The sequence below is a fragment of the Accipiter gentilis genome, chromosome 24, assembly GCF_929443795.1.
Source record: "Accipiter gentilis chromosome 24, bAccGen1.1, whole genome shotgun sequence".
In the NCBI taxonomy this organism is placed as follows: Eukaryota; Metazoa; Chordata; class Aves; order Accipitriformes; family Accipitridae; genus Astur; species Astur gentilis.
This window is the reverse complement of record NC_064903.1, coordinates 581,813-603,154: the sequence shown is the minus strand read 5'-3', so window position 1 is coordinate 603,154 and position 21,342 is coordinate 581,813. Positions and strand designations below refer to the sequence as shown.

Below are 21,342 nucleotides of genomic sequence, written 5' to 3'. Positions count from 1 at the left end.
TTCCTATTCAGCTGGCAGGTGCAGGGGAGATGGAAGCTGGTGGCCATCTAAGAACGGACCCAAAGAGGTTGCTGAGCTCTCCCAGGCTTTCAGAGAAGGACAAAACGCTGGAGACAACATGTTGTGGCTGGGGGAGGAGAGGAGAACTGAGCAGGGGAAATCTAGCTGCTGTAGCACTGGGTACCCATAACTAACCTCTGACCGAGAGGAAATAAATCATCTTGTTTTCCAAAATGAGGGCAAAGGCTGGGGATGCAAGTTTAATCAGCTTTGAAAGTCGCAAGCAGTAACTTTCTCTGGCAGCTTCCTGCATATTTTAAAGTGCACTTAACAGCCTTCCTGTGCTGTGACACTGCGCTTCCAGCACCGATGTCTTCCTGACCAGCGAGATAAACTGACAGCGGCCCAAAAAGTCCACTCTGAAGCATTTTGTCAACACTTCCTACAATGGTTAAGTGCTACTAAGAAAAACCAGGAATAAAACTTCCTTGCACGAGCCATGCTGGGGGATGCTGTGCTCTTCCAAAGCACTACTTCAGGGCGGACAAATTGGAAGCTGTATTTTTGTTCTCCCATTACAACATCCATTTTTTTTTCTTGTATGAAACAAGCAGTTTCCCTGGACTCTCTCCTATAATCCAGCCCACAAATTAACTTTCCTCCAGAATGCAAAACCCCTCCAGTCCTGATCTTTGGAAGAGTGGCAGGAGGTCACCAGGACAGAACGATGCTTTGCCAGAGTTGCTCTACCTCCCCCCAGTTTGAAACAGTCTCTGTTTTCCTACTCAAAAAACCAACTTATTTTCCCTTCATTGCTTCTGCTTCCTTCATTGCCCTCACTGCTTCTGTCTTCCATCGCACTCAGGCAGCAGGATGAGGGGCAGAGTGCATCCCTTCAAAGTCACCATAATCACAAGCTCGCTTTCTCCTGCTCACTCTGGCTGAGCACACACCACGCCTCCGAGGGTGCCCTGCGAACAACCAGCCATCCCTTGCGTGGATGTCTCTGGATCCCATTACCTCCCTCCCCCAACAGTGGAGACAGCTGTTAAATACACTGTTAAAATATCTGTAATATGAAAACCCCCGTAACTACCATAGTCTTCATCAAATAACAACTATCCAGGAGGGAGCTTCGTATCTAAGAGGTTGCTGTCCTGACCTCGTGGCAAGCCTTGGGGCAGGTTCAGCCCTGTAAAACTGTTTTAAAGCTGTCCTGTTGCATTACAAGATATCACGGCATGGAAAATGTACCGAGCATATTTCACGAATCCAGAAAGCCCAGGCTCTCCCAGAAGAGCTGGATGCTGGAACCTGAGCCACAGGTTCCTTGCTGTCCAACCACAGCAATTCCTAAGTGATTAGGTACCACCACAGACCCACCAGCGAGAGCCCTCCTCGGTCCTCAAATCCCATTCCTACCCAGCAAATTTGTGGTGGTGTGGAAAAATAATTAGGTACGGCGGTTATTTTCAGGAAAAATTACCTGGAGATGTGCCTCAATATTGTTACAGAGGGTACATAAATCACTCTTAATTATCAGCCCACAGAGCAGCCGGCGCTGCCCTGCCCGTACGATCCCAGTGCGCGGTGTGAGATGTACAGATCTGGTAGCTGTGAAATGGATCAGACTCTCTAATGCACCACACGCTTCACCGATCCGAGGTTGCAGACGCCAAGTGCAAGGCAAAACAATTCAGTTACGGACCCCCAGCACACGGTGGCCCTCTATCATTTTGATTACAGCCCTGAGCGGTGTCCTCAGACGATCCTTTGTGGCAGTTTCCTCCCCTAATTCCCAGCCTTTAAACCTGCTGATTTTCCCCGAGAACCTTTTTAGTCCCGAAGAGGACCACAGTCCTCCAAACCAAGGTAGCACGCAGTGACTTACTGATGAAGTTGGCTTGGCCGGTGAAGATGGTGTACTGCAGCTCATAGGAGCTGACGCTGAACTCATCCTCTGAGATCCAGTGGACGGTGATTGTGTCGTGGGAGGCCGTGCAAAGCTCCTCTCGGACGGACGGCGGGTTCGGCGCTGCAGGAGATCACAGATAATGTATTTCGGTAAGTTTGTGCTTTCTTTTCTTAATATACCCAGGGCTTTTTTGCTCGTTCAAGGATAGAGATGGGCTTGTGAGGGGAGCAGAGTCTCTTGACACAAACAACTGTCTCATTTTATCTATCCTTGTGTTTCCCACTTAAGTAAATTTTTAGTGCGACAAGAAAATATCCAGGGGCCAGCATGTTTTCAGATGTGCCAGAATGAGGGGTTTTCACTGCTGCCTCCGCCAGGTCTGACACCCCCACCCTGAGCCAAGTTGAGAAGCCACTTCAAAATCCACCTATTTCTCAGCACTGGTTGTGGAGTAAGTATTTTGTCCCATAACTGTTCTGGACATGTGTTTGTCGTTAACCTTTCACTGCAAGCTGATCTGCTTCACAATGAAGAAAATCAGATTTGGGCGAGTAATGATGTCCTCGCTTCTCCAGAGCTTTCATCCCTCCCACTGGTTTTCCAGCACACAGCACGGTCCAGCGGCAGTCGGTTGCAGCAGGGCTGCTCCTGGACACCCCGCATCGCCCCGGACAAGGGCAAGAGCAGCATTCGGCCTCTGCTGCGGTCATCAAGGCAGCACCAAGAGGCCCAGCAAAGTCTCTACCCACAGGATTTCATAACTTCGCACCCAGAGACCCACAAAAAGGGCAGCAAAAGGGAAATGTTAAAGCATGCAGTGCATTAGAAGTACAATAATTGGTTAATTCACCATTCCCTCCCCGTAATCCACCCTCTTGGATCCTTACGGGCATCAGCCTCCTCCCCAGCTCATGGAGACCATCATTTTTCACCTGCTTTCTGAACTTTTCCACCTGTCCTCCAGGAGAGGCAGCGTGCAACAGGAGAACGGGGACACGTCACTGTCCTGGTGACAAACCTCTGCTCTGCCACAGCTGACCAGGCATTTTTTAGTGGTGAGAATGAGCGGCAACCTAGTCTGCTTTAAAATACACCTGCCAGCCCTCAGCGGGGCATGGCGGGGGGGGGCTGCGGGGAAGACGCAGGGCGCAGGCAGCGGTCTGCGTGTCTGTGCACTCACCAGTTAGATAATCCAGCCCCTCCAGCAGCTTCTTCTCTCTGGAAAAATCTAAAGCAAAGTTTTCAAAGGCGTCATTAAAATTGATATCTGGTATCAGAACCTGAGAGGATGCAGTTGCCATGGCGACCCTGAAAGAAAAGAAGAGACCATCAATACGCATCAGGGTGCACGCCGCTCTCGACACCCAGCAGCAGTGAGATGGGGGATTAAAAGGGTGCGAGCAGCCTCACAGGGACATTACACGCTGTTGGGAAACTGGCTTGCACCTACTAACTGCTGCTCCTGCTCCAGGAGAGTGGCCTGGCCTGGGGACAGGTCCCCAGAGAGGTGGGGAGGCTCCATCCTTGGGGGGCCCCAGCCCTGACTGCCCCCCGAGCTCCCTTCGGATTGGCATTTCCACCACTTTCCACCCCATGGAATGATATTTGCTCCCACAGTAGATGTTCAGCTTTGTTAGGACCTGCCACGCAACTCGTGTCCTGTGAGGGACGGGAAGCGGCGACCCCCCCAGGCCCCGTGTTTATTTGAGGGCAAGGCTGCAGGGGGGAGGACGGGGCGTCCCTGGGCAGGGAGCTGCGACCAGGGGACAATGCCAGCGACATCCCATCGCTGTCCCGAGCCAAGCAGGCCAGCACACCTCTCGGCCACGTTCCTGGCCGTCTGCAGGAACCGCGCATGGTCGTTCTCCTTCAGGATGTGCTCTGCCTGGTTGATGAGGACCGTCGAACGCTCGAGACACTGCCGGCAGTTAGCAACCTGCTGGGCCAGCTTCCGCAGCTTCATCACCTGCGAGAGGAGCAGAGCGAAGCAAAGGTGCTCAGAAGCCAGCATGTAGCTTGAAAAGCACAGAGGAAACCAAATCCTAAGCCAGGGGCTGCTCAGGGGAAGCAAGGAGCGGCAAAACGGCACAGAAATGTCCCCAAAGGCTCTGGGGACAGACAGCAGCAATGCACTTACCCTGTTAAATTTTGCTCACAGGTGGGAAAGCCCCAGGGAAAAGCCTCCAGACTGCTCTAAGGGTCTGTCATGATTTAACCCCAGCTGGTAACTAAGCAGCACGCAGCCGCTCACTCACTCTTGTGCCCCTCCAGCTTTCATGCTGGCTGGGCATGAGAAGCTGAAAAATCCTTGACTTAGGCTAAACACTACTTAGCAACAACTGAAAACATCAGTGTGTTATCAACATTCTTCTCATACTGAACCCAAAACATAGCACTATACCAGCTACTAGGAAGAAAGCTAACTCTATCCCAGCCAAAACCAGGACAGGGTCCCACATGTGACCGAAGCAGGACAGCAACGCATCCTCTCTCCGCTCCTCCTGTGCAAACAATGTCATCCCCTCTGTGCGAGCTCTCAGTAGATTTGTCCGGGAGTGAACGCTCCTGCAAAGCAATTCAGCACAGGGCAAGGAAACCTCACGCTGGCTCAGCCCCAGCAGAGCTGCTGGAAAACATCACATTTGCAGCCACAAATCGTTCTGTAATTAAAGGTGAGGTGCTGCTGTAAGACAGGACAGGAGTTGAGTTACCCACAACACAGGGAAGCAGGAGCTGAAAAACCAGCCCAGGCACTCATTTGTAGCCCAAAGTAGGGCGCACAGCTTGAACGGGCTCTGTTCCGTCCACACAAGTGTCCTGTGAGTCCCGCACAGCCCATGCTCAGGGCCGGGGCTCAGGGCTCTGCCGTGTCCAGTGGAACCTCAGACCTGGCCCAGTCACCAGGGGACAAAAGGGGCCATGAAGTGACTCCACGGAAAAGCACCTCTGGCACTTCAGTCTTTTCCCTGCAAAGCTCTGTGGAAGGTATTTACTGATGGCTTAAGACAGCACTGAACAAGCCATTAAGGAATAAAGAGAATAGGTTTGATGGCACCTCTTCTCTCTTCTGCAAAGTACTGGCGCCCAGCAGTAGTGAGTGGAGCAAAGAAACCAGAAGAAACATTATTTCTTACGCAAAATCTCCGTACCTCAGGAGAAAGCTGTGCTGGAACACTTGGAAAAGCCCCTTTGAAACTCCCACCTCCTCCATGCAGTTAGGGTGGAGGTAAATGAAAGGCAGGCACAAGCTCTAGGTCATCTCTGAAGCTGCTCATGGATTGCAATGGTCATATTTCTGTAGGGTCTACTCAATTAAGGTCTACAGCTCCAACAACAAAATAACCACGAGATGCAACCCCCTTCATTCCCTCCTGTCTCTATGTCAATACACAGACACGTGTGCAGTCACCCCTGGTACCGACTTCACCCCGGGGCTCAGACCCTGCAGCATCCCTTCATCTCCCAAAGAGCACGAATGGCACCGAGGAGGAGGGTAAAGGGCTGGAAACCCAGAAGCAATGGGGCCTTGTCAGAGACCAGACAGCTTCACACTGGAAATGGGAAAATTCAAACGTGAGCCAGGAGCTGAACAGGTCAGAGGGAAAAGGGAGGTTACAGAGGAGCTGACAGATTTTGGGCGTAGTTCTCCTGTTTAAGCTGGGAGCACAGGGGAGCTCAGGAAAGCCAGGAGCTGGAGGTGGCTGAGGTCAATGCCATATGTTTAAAACCCGCTGTACCACTGCTCTGGCTGTCTGATGTTTTGCTGGTGCCAGAGACAATATTTTGATTTAGGAGGAGCAGTCCTGGATCCTACATCAGCACCAGCGAAGACACAGAAGAAAGGAGGCGGAATCAGCACACTGGGAATTGCACTGGCAGCCAAGCTGGAAGTAATTCTGTATCTGGAAGAGCAACTTGAGAGGGGCAACAAGGCACTCGCTAATGAAATATAAATTCCCACTGCCCTGCTCCTGCCTGCATCTGCAGCAAAGGACCCCACAGACACTCAGGGGAGGGGAAAGCAAATTTCAGCAGATGGAGCCTGGCCAGGAGTACCTGAAACAGCAGATTCTGAAATGATAAATCCCACTTCAGACCTCTGCCCTGTGCTCTGCAGCCGCATCCCACACGAGGCTCTCCTGAACATTGCACAAATGTATCTTAAAATGAAACGAGTGGTCCTCCAGGAGCGTGCCTGCGGCACCAACCAGAGAAGCACCGTTTCCTCTCACTTATTTAGCACAGACTTGCAACCGAGCATCATGCTGGACTCATCCTGTGAGAATGCAATGGCACAGATTTAGCCATGTCCTCTCTGCTCCATACGATCACCCGCAGCTCTCCCAGCCCACCTCCAAAGGGACCAGCTAGTACGTTGTGCTGCTCAGCTGCACGCCTTCCGATTATTTCCTTGTTTCCCTTTTTTAACAAGGGAGCAAGGTGTTTTGCAAACCTCGTGAAGCCGCCGTGACAGCGGCTCCCAGAGCTGCTCGTGTGGCAGCTCCTCTCCTCACTCGCCAGCACTGCCCTGCAGCACGCTGTCAATCCACACACCCCCCCACCCCGTCTGCGGTTTGAAAATCCATCAGGAAACAAGAGCAGGAGCTCCCAGAGGTGATGGGAGGCTGCTCGAGCTGTTCTTCCGAGGTATCAGCGCTGTCAGTGCATTTACAATTAAGCAGCATGCTAATCCCCCGGCTGACAGCAGGGCCCTGCTCCCCTTGCACGGCTGCAACCGTGGCCCCTGGCACCTCTGCAGGAGCTCAAAATAGACAAGACCAAGGGTGAAAAGCCAACCGATGAGCTCCGAGCACCTCAAGCCAAGAAAAAGCCGTGACTTTGCATCCCCCCCAAACACCTGAGGGTTTCCATTGCACCCTGCGACACGGCTGGGTGCCAGCCGATGGACCCCCGCATGACCCGCACGGCACCCACCTGGCTGCACCCACTCCAGTGCCAGCCACAGAGCAGCATGCTGGGCTGCAGCAGGAGGGGACCTTGGGGTGAACTACCAGCAAGGTGAGGACACTTGGGCATCCTCCAGCCAGCACCATGAGCTCTGCAAAGGCACCCAGGGCGAGGCAACCCTTGGGAAGTGCCCGCTGCGTTGCCAGCACAGATGAGGACGTGGCCCACCAGAGGTGAGGATGTCCCTGGTACCTGCCTGCTCCAGCCATTCGGCAGAAACATCTGCTGGACCCCAGCACCCATCCCATGAGATTTATTACCCCAGCCAGCCCTGTGCTGGCTCCGTTCAAGCAGCGAGGAAGCTCAGGTTAAACCTGGGAGGTGACAACACATGGCCAGGCAGCTGTCACTTGTCAGCAGAGATGGCAGAGCTGTTAGGTGACCAACATACGAGGGAACCCCGCACGTTATCCCTCTTCATTCTCCTGGGCTTTTGGAGGATGTCAGCTCCCAGCCCCATGTCCCCACAGAGTGATGCTGGGCTGCAGCATCTCCTTGCACCCACGAAGATCCCAGATGGGGTTGACCATGCCATGGCCATGGGTCTCAGCACAGAGCCACAAGCCCAGAGGGAGCTGGACAATGGGAGCAGGCAGAGGAAGGGGGGAGAGGGAAGAAGGGAGCAGAGCACAGCACATCACCGTGGTTTAATCGCCCCGCTCCCCCCGCAGAGGCTGGCCAGCTCCCGGGCACACAGCCACACACACATGCAGGACTGGTGTGCCGGTGGCCGGGAGCAGGACCAGACGAAGCAAGGTAGTGCTTGTTAAGCCGCATGACACTTGGATTTGTTGCCACTGCTGTTATCAGGACAAGATGTGCAGCCTGCTTCCACTGCAGCAAGAAGTCACAGGCTCTGACTCGCTGTTGACTTAATGCTCAAATGTAGTTTGAACTACAGTGACAGCAAATAAATAACACTGTGAATTCAGAAACACTCCTGCCAGGGCCCTGCAAGCTGCCACACGCCCAAAACACTCCTGGGGTTGTCCTGCAAAACCTGGCCTTGCTCCCCATGGCCCTGGCAGTGTCGTCCCCCCCAAGTCCCATGGGACTCGAGGTTGTGTGTAAACACAGAATCACAGAACGGCTTGGGTGGGGAGGGACCTTCAAAGACCACCTAGTCCACCCCCCCGCCGTGGGCAGGGACATCTTTCACGAGATGAGGTTGCTCAACCTCAAGCTGGTCTTGAACACTTCCAGGGATGGGGCATCCACAGCTTCTCTGGGAAACCTGATCCAGTAGTAAAAACTCTCTCTCCATCTTTCTCAGAAGCCCACTTTATGTATTGAAATGCCACAACAAGGTCTCCCTGTGGAGCCTTCTCTTCTCCAGGCTGAACAACCCCAACTCTTTCAGCCTTTCTTCTAGCAGAGGGGTTCCATCCCTCAGACCATTTCTGGGGCCTCCTCAGGTCCCACTCCAACAGGTCCACATCCTCCTTGTGCTGGGGACCCCAGAGCCAGATGCAGAGCTCCAGGGGGGTCTCACCAAGAGCAGAGTAGAGGCAGAGAATCCCCTTCCTCGACCTGCTGGCCACACACCGAGGGCACAGTTGGCTTTCTGGGCTGTGAGCACACATTGATGGCTCATGTCCAATTTTTCACCCTCCAGCATCCCCAAGTCCTTCTCAGCATTCATCCCACAGCCTCTGTTGATACTGGGGATGGCCCCGACCCAGGTGCAGGACCTTGCACGTGGCCTTGTTGAACCTCATGAGGTTCACATGGGCCCACTCCTCCAGCCTGTCCAGATCTCTCTGGATGGCATCCCTTCCACTGCCCCAGCACAGAGCCACCTCCAAGGGCCTCCTGGTCAGCAGATGACAGAGAAGACTTCAGTTTTGTTCAAGCCTTTCCCAATACAGCCATCCTTTACCTGACAGCGGGTGGGCTAAGAGCCCCTGTTCTCTACTGTGCATCCAGCTGAGGGTTTGTGGTCACTGCTGCTAGACTCTTCTGCAGATAGGGCTAGCAGCCTACAGGGTAATTGCTCAGGGCACATCGGTTCATGAGAAAAAACCCAAAGTCCACAGTCTTAGTGGTGGGACCAAATATCCAATCTCTCCCTCGGGGCAGCAGGGCTGGCACCCAAGGGCTGCACCCTTCAAAGGGCCAAGGAAGCTGGGTGCTGCTTTCCCCTCCCAATATGCAATAAGTGGCAATCACCCCTAAACCCAAACTCTCCTGGCCTCTTCCCAGCAAGGTAGGGCTGAAAGCGTGGCTGCCTTGGGATCCTGCCCCTCACCAAGCCACCCCGCTGCACTTCCCACCTCTGAGGAGAGCATCCCATGGAGACCTGGTCCATCCCAGTGCCGGGGTCTGGGGAGGGCTGGGGGAAGCCATGCAGAGAGTTGGCCACCTTACAGGATAAGACATGCGTGAACAAAGCCAGCAACACAGCATCTAAACGATGGCGTGGATCGCTCCATAGCCACTGCCATTTGCTTCTTGTGTCCTCCTCACTTCCCGGCACACCGGCAAGATTATTAGTGAGCAAGAAGATGTTGGCTTGGATGAAAGGCATCCAAACAAGGGAGTCAGACATGTGGCAGAGCCCCACGAAAGAAAGCACAAGGGACGTGTCCATCCAGAGCCCTGGGGTCTGGGGGGATCCTCTCGGGCTGGTCAGGAGTTCTGCAACCCCCAAGACCCCAGCACCAAGACTCAGGGACAGGGAGGGCTGCTACCCCAGGGACCACCCCAGGGGACAGCGTTGGGGGGAGAGGGCAGGGAGCAGCACGCCGCAGCAAGCTGTGCCCCGGCGGCACGTAGCAGGGAGGAGCACGAGCTCATCTTCGCTAGCAGCAGGCAGGCACAGCTCAAAATGGCTATTTGCACAAGGAAGCGATTCTCCTGCTGGGGCTTAATGGGCTGATGGATGGTTCATTTTACGACTAGCCTTGTCAGAAAAAAAATTATCAAAAGGAGAAAAAGGAAGAGAAATAAGATGACTTTTGTTTCACGGGAGGACTTGGGGAGCTGTGCAGTAGCTGTTAGCCTCAGGCATGGAGAGGCAGGAGAGCCCCTGCCCTTGCCACAGTCACTCCCAGGAGCCGCTGGCGTGCCCGGACCCAGCTCTCCTCGGCCACATCCCCGCAACGACCACAGCTGGCAGCATTAATCCCAGGCGATGCCTCCACTGTGCCTAAGGGAGAAGGAGGTGCAGATGCCCTGGCCCGAGGCCAGCCGGGGCTGGGCTGCGACACCAGCACCGGCAGTGTCCTGAGCAGGCGACGTGAGTGCTGGCACCCGCCGACCGGATCCGCGCCGCAGCAGAGTGCTCTTGAGGGCAGCCCAGCTGCCTGCTTCCCTCCCGCTCCTCCTCTTACAACCTCCCTGATGATTTTCGATGCCTCCTGGGTCCTTCCCAAGTATCCCCACTGCCTCAGTGCCACGTTTGCCACGGGGTGCTGCCCAGTCTCATGGGTGGTGGTACCCGAGCCCCAGCAGAGCACGAACCTGAAGCCCTGCAAGATGCAAGCTCAGCTTGGAGCCGCACGTGGGTTCCTCGGTATCCGATCTCTGGTGGGTTTCCAAAGACATGCATGTGACACATCCAGGGAGAGCTCTTTTTTAGCATTACTGGACTAAAAGATACCTAAAGGCTGGGCATGGCAGGTGTCACCCTCCAGGCACTCTCATCTGGCATCCTTGCTCGCACCCATGACCACGCACAAACTTCAGGCTGCTGCTCCGGTCCTTACATCTCTCTCGCTGCCTTGTGGAGGAGCTCCATCTCACAGCTACCACAGCAGTCCTGGGAGGAATTGGCTGCCCCGTCCCAGGCCAAGGACTGCCACTCTTTCCAACGCCGTGTGCCACTGTGATCAGGCTCCTCCATGCACCCGTTGGGCCATTTGTCAGGAAAGGCAGCCCAGAACAAATGGAAAACCAAATGGCAATTCAGCAGGAAAGCAGTATTTCTCACTCTGCAGTTGAAGCACTTCAAACCAGGCACAGTCTTCAGCACGTCCTCCTTTCTTCTGTGTCTGGAGCTTTATAAACTCTCCAATGTTTGTGGCTGGGGCTCCTCGGAAAGGCTGTTTCCCGTTCACACTTGGAAATTGTTGCTCAGAGGTGTCGAAAGCAATGGAGGAAACCTGCCCAGCCTCCCCGCAGCCAGTGCCGGCAGCACAGAGGCTGCAGAGAGGCATTGCTGTGCTGCAAACCCGCAAGTTTCCATCTCCAGCCCAATTTCACTGGCAAAGAGGCTTATTCCAGTTTTTGGGGAGCTTTGGAAACCAAACCCAGTCCCCTCCCTGGTACCACTAGTACCACCACCCCCACATCCATCTCCCACTGGTGCAGTGCTGGGTTTGCAGCTATGTGAGCACAAGCCCACTGCTCCTATCCCGGCAACGTATAAGCAACTGAGCATTGCTTCTGCTGATGGTTTTGGGCACTAATCAGGACCTCTCTCCTCTACCCAGATGCCAATTTGTAGGAAAATAACATCTTTGAGCCATCCAGCTCCCTGCTAAGTATGGCTGAAACTGGACAACATGGTCAAAAGATGTTAGGGGAAGAAGGTGGGAAGTGAGAGGCAGACAGACAGATGGACCAGCAGAAGGCACCGTTACACAAAACATGTTCCCTGAAGTGCCTGGGATAAAAGCAGGCATTTTAAAGCTTCCACTCCTGCCAAGGGTGTCTGAGAGTCAGGCTGTTTGCCTCTCTTGCATACGCATGCAGCACAACCTGCTCCCAAAACTCTTCCTGGAAAAAGTTTGATCTGGGGCGATGCTGCTCCCCAGCTTAGCTATTGGCACTGTGATGGATGCAGAGCTGGTCCCTAACACATGTTCAAGCTCAGTAAGAAAGGCAAAGGGCTTGTGCATGTGTACTGTAAACTCCTGTGGACGCCGCTCAGAGCTACAGCCAGTCCCTCCAGCCTCTCTCCAATGCACGGAAACCACTGGGAAAAGCCAGAACACATGGAACCACTGGAGGAAGGGTCCAAACACCCCCCCAAAGAAAAGGGTGAGAAACCAGCTCACCTACGGCTATGCTGCAATGCAGAGCGTGTACCCTGTCCTTTACCTGCAGTGTGGGGCTCGCATGGCCCTTCAGTATTAATTCTACATTATTACATTAGCACCACCGTGTTAGAAAAGCCCCGAGGAAGCTGTCTGGACAAATCCAAGAAACTGCACCAATGTGTCATGCTAATCAATGTTCCTTCCCTCCTCCGGCCACGTCAAGCATGTGCCCTGTCCGCAGTGGAAGAGCCCTGGGGACAGCAGCAGCAAGGGACACCCAGACTTGCACACCGTTTAGGGCAGCAGGGAGGCGAAGGTGTGTGCACCGATGGCTGCCCAAAACAATTCCTTCACGGGCAAGGCAACACACGCTGCTAGCAGCCCCTCTGCTTGCGGCTGAGACATCCCAGCACCACAGGCTGCTGAACTGATGGGCTGTGCCCGGAGAGGAAGGGCAGACCCTGCAGCAGCCAGCCCACAGGTGCAGGAGGGGACCCTCGAACCCTGGATGCACGAGCCGGCCCTCCTTACCTTCGTCTCCTTGATCTTGACGGCGATGACCTGCTTGCGCTGGCGGATGATCTCCATGAGCTCATCACACTCCTCCATCAGCTTGGCCTCATGCATGGCTGTGTTCACCTGGCCAGGAACAGCAAAAGCACACGCCGTCAGGAGGGGACACACTCATCCCTGAGCCCGGCAGCTCTCCCAGTGCAGACCAGGAGAGATGTGATGTATATCCTCCATGCTGGGCCCCAGCTCTGCTGGCTACCAGGGGCTGAGCTGGGCAGGAGATAAAAGCCCCGCAACACAGACAGAAGCGGGCTGGTTCGCCTGCATCCATTGCCACCCCAGCTGGAGGAAGGAAAAAGGCCAGAGGAGGGCGTGAAGCCCTCCTTGCTGCACGTCCAAAGTTGGCACTGGGTGGCTTGTGGGGCACACGCTCCTCCAGAGGTGCCGTCCCCTCCCTGAGACCCAGAGCATGGGCTGCGGGGAAGTGGCAGCCCGGGAGGAGCAAGCCCCTGCAGCCACAGCTGCATTGCTTTCCAGCAAAACTTGGGTACCACTGGACAGCGCTGACACCCAGCACTGGCCTGTGCCCACCCTGCACAGGGATGCTCAGGGATCTCTCCACCTCCCTTCCCTGGGCAGGCTGCATGTTTTTGGGTGCTCTGCACAGCCACAGCCACACCTCTTGGGCTGCTCTCGGCACTCCCAAGTGAACCCCATCCTGCCCTCGGCTATGGGGCAGCTGGAGGTGACCCTGCCCTACCTGTCCTGCTTCGAGGTGAGCAGCACAGGCTTCTTGCAGAAGCAGCGAGCTTTGCTGGCCTCCCCTCCTGAGCGAAACTCGCAGCTCTCTCATGCACCTACACCGAGGCAGTGCCCGTGTGCTGGTTAAAGCAAGAAGAGGCTTAAAAATTAATGAGTGCCCTGCTTGGAAGAGCAAGGGTGGCCGTGACTTCAAAGCACCTGCAGAAGTGAGACTGAAAGCAACCACTCGGCATGGGCAGAGGGAGGGAGCGCAGGCAGAGCCCGCGGGGGCTGCACGGCTGCAAAGGGCACATCAGGAAACACCGTGTGGGGGTCTTAATGAAGGGGTTGAACCAGCTCAGGGCAGCAACAACTATGGGCAAGTCGGGCTGGTGTAGCCATCCCACCTGCGCTCCAGCTACTCGCTGTGCCAAGCTGCAGCCCCAAGCTCTGCAGCATTGTGCAGGGCCCTGGAGAGGAAAAATCTTCCCCTTCCTGGTGCTGCAGGATGCCCTCGGCAGGGCTCCAGCACTGGAGCTTTCAGCCCACAGAGCAAGGAAGCTGGGCAGCCGCTGGGCATGCCACGCCGGTGCTGCCAACCCCACAGGCAGGGCCAGGCAGGCAGGGTGGCAGCCCCAGGCTCCACAGATGCCTCCATTGCCCTTATTTTCAGCCACAGCACAGTGCTTACAGTGCCTCGTGGTCACAGAGTGCTCCTTGGGAGTCTCTCTCTGAGCAAAGCCTTTTACAAATAGCCATCTTCCCCCTAAAACAATAAAAATTTACTGGATGCTGCTGGAAGCACCTGCTGCTCCAAAAAGCCCCATTTCTTCATAATGCAAAGGTTTGGCAGGATGCGTGCCCAGACTGCAATAAATCTTTAAGCTTTCTCCAGCTCAAGGCAAATTTCTTACCATGCTTGCAGTTCACTTCCTAAACTGGGGCACCATCCCCTAATGGATTTTGTTCTGGGCTCACAATAAGGGGAGCCGGTGATGCTCAAACCCATAATTCTCCTCCCCACACCATCCCCTCCTAACCACGGTTCCCAATGCGAGACACGCAGCTTCGGCTGGACCGGCCCCCAGCAGAGTAACGGAGCGAGCATCAAACAGCACTTCCACGATCACAGCCATCTTCCAGACTGCTGGTGATATTTCTCCCTCCCTAACCTCATTTCTGGTATTTACGGGTCAGTGGCAAAGAAATACAACCTGCTACACAGCACAACCAGTTCTTCTTCCCACCCTGCCCCCCAGAATTGCTGCACCAAGAGGAGGGACTTGAGCCAGGAGATGAGGAGACCTTGTGTAGACCTGGGCACCTGGGTCAGCCCCAGCAGGGGACTGAAGATGACACAATCAGACTGGCCAGAGCATTCCAAAAGTCACCTTCAGGTCTGATCAGCTATTGCAAACCACCTTGGACATGACGTGGCCTCTTCCAGACCAGGTCTGGTCTCCTTGTGACCTCTGCCATGTGGACAGTTGGCCAAGATGATAATTTTGCTGCTTAGCATCTACCAAAACATGACCACGGGGAGATCACGTATGCTCTCCCTCCCTTGCTGACCAGCAAGATAGCCACCGTGCAGGCAGGGCATTGCCAGCAGGCTGTGTGGCTCTCAACGTGCTTTTGGGTAAGCAGCAAGATGACACTCAAGCTCCTTGGTCATGAAGGGCCAGATGCTGCAAACAGGGGAGACCAGCATGTATGGCTCCTCCAATAAGCTTGGACTCTTGAGCGACCGATTCTGAAGCTTTGCTCTGGAAGATACTACTTGAGATTGTCGAGGGCCAGTAAACCCTCATCACCCCAGGCTACAGAGCCACACTCCTTGGCTGAGACAAGAGTGGGGGACAGCAAGAGATGGCAGCAGGACATGATGGCAGACTTGTCCCATAAGACTTCAAAGAAGAGCAGAGGAACCCAAGCAGGAGATCCATTGATGATTTCCTTCTTCATCGATCTCCCAAGTCCATCGGTCCTTCTGCACAGACATTACCGCTGCAGGTGCAGGAGCTATCGGTGCCCAGCCAGGCTCTGCCACACAGGCGCCGGGCGTGTGCCAGCAGCACCGGGTAGGACACTGGGGCCCTTAGAGAGCAGGAGCCCTCCCCAAGGTGGTCAGGAGCTGAGATGCTGGAGGATTTGTCTGAATTGCAGCTCCTCCAGGTAAACTTGAGCAGGTGCTGCTGGCAGGAAGGCGGAGAGTGTGCCCTTCAGAGAGATGGGATGATTAGGATGCAGGTAGTGGGGGGTCAGCATGCTGGGGACACAGGGAGGTCCCACCCTGCCCCTTGAATGAGCAGAGGTGAGCACGGCATCAGCCGCAAGAGGCAGAGGGAAACAGTACCTTGCTCCTACAAAAAAAGCTGCATGTGTCCTGCTTAATTTAAGCTAATTAATCCCTGCTGGACCCCTTTTTCAGGCTTCAAATACACAGGTGTTGTTTTTTTGTTTTTTTAATTTTAAACCTGAAAGGAAGGCATGCAAAGAGTGCAGTGAAAGCACAGAAAGAGGTTTCAGTCCTCTGTCTCCAGGAAAGACCAGCACGCTTGGGGGGATGGATAGGAAAGGGGGGATACACTTTATAGAAGGGAAATTGAGGCCTATCACTTAAGTTAAACAGTGTACTGGGGGACATAAATAGGTTTTCTTCATTTTGTACTCTCAAAGCTATGCGAAACGGTAGAGAAGTCTGAAGGCAACCCAGAGTTAAACACATTTGATACAAGTTCTTTTTTTAAACCTGGCCAGCAGATTATGCAACACTGAAGTGGGAGACAGCTGATGGTCTGCAAAGATAACTCCACTGAGAAAAAACAGCGGATGATCTTCCAAATCTGCTGCAAGGTAGCGGAGAAGGGAAATCAGACCCAGGGTTTGGAGCCTGCAGCAATCTGTGCTGGCGACAGCAAAGGCGACGGTGCTGCCTTGCAACCCAGGCTGTCACAGAGGATGCTGGCAGCACACTCGACCCTGGAGGCACAAGTGCAGACAGAGATGGCCATCACTCGAATTCCCCAGGAGCACAAAATCAGGACTGTTTTGCAACTGTTTGCAGCCGCGATGCTTGCTACTGCTGGCAGGAGGGAGCCCTGGGTGCCAGGACTGCAAAAACAACAGCAGGAGGAGAAGCAGGGGAGGTCCTTTAGCAAGTGCCAGGCTCACCCTGCAGCCTGGCATGCCAAGCAAAAATCCTGGGCTCCTCGTTAAATTAATCCTAAATCTGAAAACCTACCCAGGGCAAGAAATCTGCAGCTCAGCCAGCACTCGTGCTCTGGGAGACTGAAGGCAGATGAAGCTGCAGAGGCCACCGCAGTCCCTTTCCCCAGCTGCCTACTGCCCAAAAAGGAGCATTTCCAGGCCAGGCTCCCAGCCCCAAAGTGCCAGCAGAGCACAGAGGTGGGATTTCAGACCAACACAGCTCTGCTGGCAAAAGCCCTGGCTCAGGCACAGCTAGATACTGGCCAAACCGCTTTTATTAGGAGGAACTAGTTCGCAGGTAAATGCTGCATTTGGGGGTGAAGACTCAGCAGGTGCTACGATTGTAGGAAAGCTGGGCATGGGGAGAGCTTTTAGACATAAGGGGCTGGGGGGGGCAGGGGGAAATCCTTCACCCTTCTCAGTGTGTGTGTGGGAAATGTGCTAGGGACAATACAGCCCTCCAATAAAAAGCAAACGGTAACACTCAAACCTGGGAAGAGCTCGCACTGCGGCTCGGGAAGGAATGAGGAACATCGTCTGAGCCCAAGGCGTGATTCACACACAGACAAACGTCCTCCTCCACACCCAGGCAGCAGGAACCCAGCTCCGAGATGGAGCAGAGGACCCTATCCCCCTATCCCAGCCCCACAGCACTGTCACCCCCAAAACCCTCAACAGGTTTTTGACTTCGCAGCAAGGCAGCCGTGCCCCAGGGGACAGGCACCAGTTTGCACCGAGGCCAGCCCTGCGGCTGCCACGGCACAGAGGGCCACCAGCCCACCTGCAAGAGCAGCTACACGGGCAGCACCTCAGTGCCCTCCCTGATGGGGACATCGGGGTGGGTACCATCCCTGCTACCCACCCTGGTATTTTACAAACTCAGCTTCTTTGTAGGGTCATTACCTGCTCTCTTTGGTCCAAATTTCGATCACTGCCACAGGATTCGGTCCCTCAGCGGCAGCCTCCCACGAGCCGTACAGGAGGGAGTCACTGCTTGCAACGCCAATGGGCAGCACAGGCTCAGTGGCTTAGGGACACTCACAACTTCCTTCTCTGGGATGCCTCCCTCTGCACCTCAGGGTGCTGGTGGCAGTTTCCTGGACATAATGTGGGACTTACACTGACCATGACTTGATGGGCAGAGTAGGTTGTGATCACGTGTCCGCCTATATGCAATGTCCACAAATAGCTCAAAAGCAAAATCCTCTGTATTCAGACTCATGGGAAAGCGTAGAGGGGCAGAGATATTTTCTACTTCACACTTTAATGTGCTCTCTGAAAAGGTGCCTCTGAAGGGCAGGACTGCATATTTAGTAAGACTGAAAAATGTATTTCAGCTGTTATTTTAAGGAGAACAACTGATAAAGCTGAAAACTCCTAAACTATGTAGGAAAACAACAGCCTAGAGATCTGAAGCTTCCAGAATCAGAAAGAAATACCAAATAGCTTTCAATTCTTCACAGGTCAGTTCATTAAGATGCTGGAGCTGGATTCAGAGGAGGAGGAGGTTTGGAGAGACATCCCACCACCCTGGCACATCCAGATGCATCCCTGTTCCATCCCTGGCAGGGTCTTGGAGTCAAAGCATGACCTATAGGAGCAAGGAGTGCTGATGACTGTCACCATGGCTCTGCAAGGATGTTCTGGCTCCTTCTCTGCCTGCAAGACATCCATTTTCTATCTCTTTCACCATAGTGACTCCAAACCTGACGAGCCCTGGGTGAAGAGGCAGCCCAGGAGAGACATCTCCGACAAAAGCCACTGCTACTGCAGAGCTAAAAATCCCCCTCGCCACCACAACACACCGGCAGAGAGAGAAGCAGGACAACATGAGCAACACAGGAGCATCGGCACAGCCGCACTCGGAAAGGCCAGTCATGCTGCAAAACCCAGAGAAACTCAGACCGTGTCTCAGCTCCTTCCTCCTCATGCACTGAGCTGCACTCAGCAGTGGCTTGCAGCTGCTGGCAGCACACACGGCACCGCTGGCACTCTCAGAAAGGCATTTTGCACTCTTTTCCTCTCTCCAGATCATCAGGACAGCAACAAGGACCTTATTTAGCAAGCGAAGAACAAAACGCTGACACTGTCTGCGGGAAACGTGGGGGTTAAGAAGCACCTTCCTGGCCTGAGAGCCCCAGACACTCTCCGAGATGCAGATGGTGAAGAACAAGCTGGAGCTCCCTGCACAAATACATCCCTGTGTGCTTCACTATGGGCAAACAACGCCAGTCAGAATGTGCAGCATCCCCACATCCCTGACGGCTGCTCGGTCCACGAGGCAGCTCAGGGAAGTCGCATGGGAGGCCGCAGGGCTTGCATCCCCCCAGCAAGGGTTGGAGTGAGCAAGGGCAAAGCAGATATCCGTCATGTTTGCCTAGGCACTGGCACCCTCCCCGCAAATCCACATCGGCGATCCCTGCAGCAGCCTGGTGGTTTTATTCTCTAGAAAGGTGTTAGTTCAAGGAACCACTGCTTAATTTAGCAACCAAAAAAATCAATAGCCCATTAAGAAGAAACTAATTGTGACAGCCTCTCTCCATGTATCACTTCAGTAAACAAAGCTGCAAATTAATTTGCTATTAATTGGTATGTGCACTTTGAAACAACAGTAAGGTATTAACCGCATTCTTCCTCTCGAATGTTTTCCACAGGAGTGCATCGCTTATGAACTCCTGACTTCTGAGACGCAGCCAAGAGGCAGCGTCAGTTTGCTGGCACAGGCTCTCCCTGCACGCAGCTCGCACAAACATTTCCCTTGGGGACGCAAACAGAAGATGCCTGATTGCACACTGGGAACACAAAGAGTTTTACAGATCAAGTGGTCAAAGCAGCAAGGTCAGCTGAGTCCCTTTCTTCAGCAGGATTAAAGGTGATCTCCTCTCTTCCTTCGATGCTTTCTGTAATCCCCTCTACAAAGCCTTTCCCACTTGCTGCTGGCTTAAGCCTGAATGTTACTATTCTGCTACAGAATTCAGGGCTCAGGAAGGAGAGATTGCAATCACCGTCTGACAGCAGGAAGGATGCAGGGAGGCAAAATGTACATGTTTGGGAGGAGGAAGGAAAGTGGGAAGAAGACCAGCCGCTGCAAACCGGGAGAGAGGCTGGGATCAGCCTTGCCCTGCAAGGGGAAGCTGCTGTCACAGCAAGGATGGAGACAACATCCCCGCCTGCACCGAGAGGCTGGGGACAAGTCACTGTGCCTACACCGCCAGAGGGTGAAGAAGCTGGCCCTGAACCAAGAATGAATTAGAGAGATAAGGAAAACAGCTTTAACAAGCAGGGTGAGGTTCAGTGAGGACCAGTGCAGGGCACTGCACCGTCCTGAGGAAGGGCAGCCAGGCAGCAGCCTGCAGAGAGGGTCTGAGGTGGCATGCCTCAAAAACGATGTGGGAGACATGGCTGTGAAAATTGCAGCCACTGCAATTCCCCATATCACACCTGACCCCTCCTTTATTCCCTCGGGAACAGGAGTCCTCATTACCAGCCCTGGTTCACCCAAGCCCTGCGGAAGATGTAGACGCATCCTTCTCCAGCATGAAAGACCTGCCCGCAAACACAGTGGAGCCCCAGCTGACGGACAGTGGACGCAGCAGCCCTGGGGAGCACCAGTGCCTGGAATGTCGGACCCTGCACCGCAGAAGGGAGGGCTGCACTGGAAAGCCCCCACCCCAGCCCTGCAGAGGGGAGGACCATCTCACCCACTGCGCACCCAGATGTTGCCGGTATTGCTGCCTGTACCTCTGTCCTGCAGGCTGACTCGAGTTCCTTGGCTTTGCTCCTGAGATAGGGATCTCCTACAGCCAAAACACATCCTGGGTGAGAGCACCCCCCACCCATTAAATCCTTGCAAACAGCTGTGGGGATTTTATATTGCTTCTGTTCCAGCACCTGCAGACACTGATTGCTTCCCTCCTCCTCTCCAACAGGCTGTGGAGAGGACTTTCGCTCAACCCGCCCCAGCATGGTGGGGTCCCACCCTCTCCTTCCCAAGACGAAAGTGTTAAAATATAATTAACACAGTACAAGCACCCTGGAGCTGAGAAGGACCCCCGCAGAAGCTTCCACACCTGCCTGGGCACACGCAGTTCTGATACAAGCTGCAGTTACATGACCACAGCTCCCTTCTTGGGCCGGCCACATGGACGGCTGGTCCTGCTGAGGCTGCCCCGGCCGCGGCTGCTGCATGCTGCTCCGACACTGCTCTGCAGGCACAGCTAGCAATTTCCTTCTGGGCTTTCCCAGACCACTCATCACTTTGATGTCCAAGTGCTTTGCAAATATTAACCAGTTTACTTTAACAGCACCCCCAGACAAGAAAGAGGAGGTATAAGTAGCCCACGGTTTCATAGGGAATTTGAAGCATGGAGGCATCACGGTCAAAAGGATTTGTTGTTTCTGGGAGCACAGCTGGAGATGGCCCAGCCTTTGAAGGCAGGGTGCAGGCTATAGCACGCTGAGCATCCAAAGCAAACTCACTAATGCATTCCAGCTGCCGATGAGGTTTTTCAGTACTCAGCCCCAGCAGGTCCCACCTGTGCACCAAAGGAGACAGGAGCTGCCGGCAAAACTGCACCTGAGTGCAGGAGGCAGCTACGAGAGGGACAACTCCGCTTCCCCCCTCCCTGAGAGCTGAGCTGTGTTTGCATGCTCCGTGTCACCCATGCTTCAACCAAAAGAATCTTCCATCCCCCATGCACAGAGCAGCCAGCAGGTCCTCCCTTCCTAAGCCAGTCCAGCAGCCTGTGTCTCTTCCCAGTAGCTCCCAGCCTTTCCACCTTCTCCTTCAGACCCTACAGACCCCTGGGAACCATCCCTGCATCTTCCTTCATTTGGGACTAAACTCTCTGAAACAATTCAGCCTCCCACCAGCCCCCCAGCATCAGCGATGCTTCCCACCAGAAGCTCATCTCTGTTCCCACGGCAGCCCCCGGGGAAAGGACACAGGAGCAATCCCATGCATCCTGTCACTCGAGCTGGGAACTTCCCAGTGCACCTTCCCCATCACCCTCC

At 54.3% G+C, this 21,342-nt stretch overlaps 1 protein-coding gene and 1 long non-coding RNA gene across 9 annotated transcripts in view; one reads left to right on the top strand and one right to left on the bottom strand.

The window, feature by feature from the left end:
* The window catches only part of MID2 (midline 2), a 136,409-nt gene that overhangs the window by 18,214 nt on the left and 96,853 nt on the right, over positions 1–21,342 (bottom strand). For all 4 annotated transcript variants that reach the window (XM_049828256.1, XM_049828255.1, XM_049828258.1 and 1 more), the window contains exons 4-7: positions 12,397–12,504; positions 3,733–3,881; positions 3,096–3,223; positions 1,892–2,035 (exon numbers count right to left, since the gene is read on the bottom strand). In XM_049828256.1, coding sequence (XP_049684213.1) covers positions 1,892–2,035; positions 3,096–3,223; positions 3,733–3,881; positions 12,397–12,504 — 529 coding nt within the window. The remainder of the gene's footprint in view (positions 1–1,891; positions 2,036–3,095; positions 3,224–3,732; positions 3,882–12,396; positions 12,505–21,342) is intronic.
* Positions 1,975–21,223, top strand: LOC126050415 (uncharacterized). Of its 5 annotated transcripts, none has more exons than XR_007509540.1 (5): positions 1,975–2,064; positions 2,204–2,366; positions 17,793–19,201; positions 19,301–19,613; positions 19,801–21,222. It is a non-coding gene; the product is annotated as an uncharacterized LOC126050415 (long non-coding RNA). The 5 variants fall into 5 exon arrangements; XR_007509542.1 differs by lacking the exons at positions 1,975–2,064; positions 2,204–2,366 and adding exons at positions 12,514–15,294; positions 15,883–16,627 and having other exon boundaries at positions 19,801–21,223; XR_007509541.1 differs by lacking the exons at positions 1,975–2,064; positions 2,204–2,366 and adding an exon at positions 12,514–16,627 and having other exon boundaries at positions 17,793–18,491; positions 18,984–19,201; positions 19,801–21,223.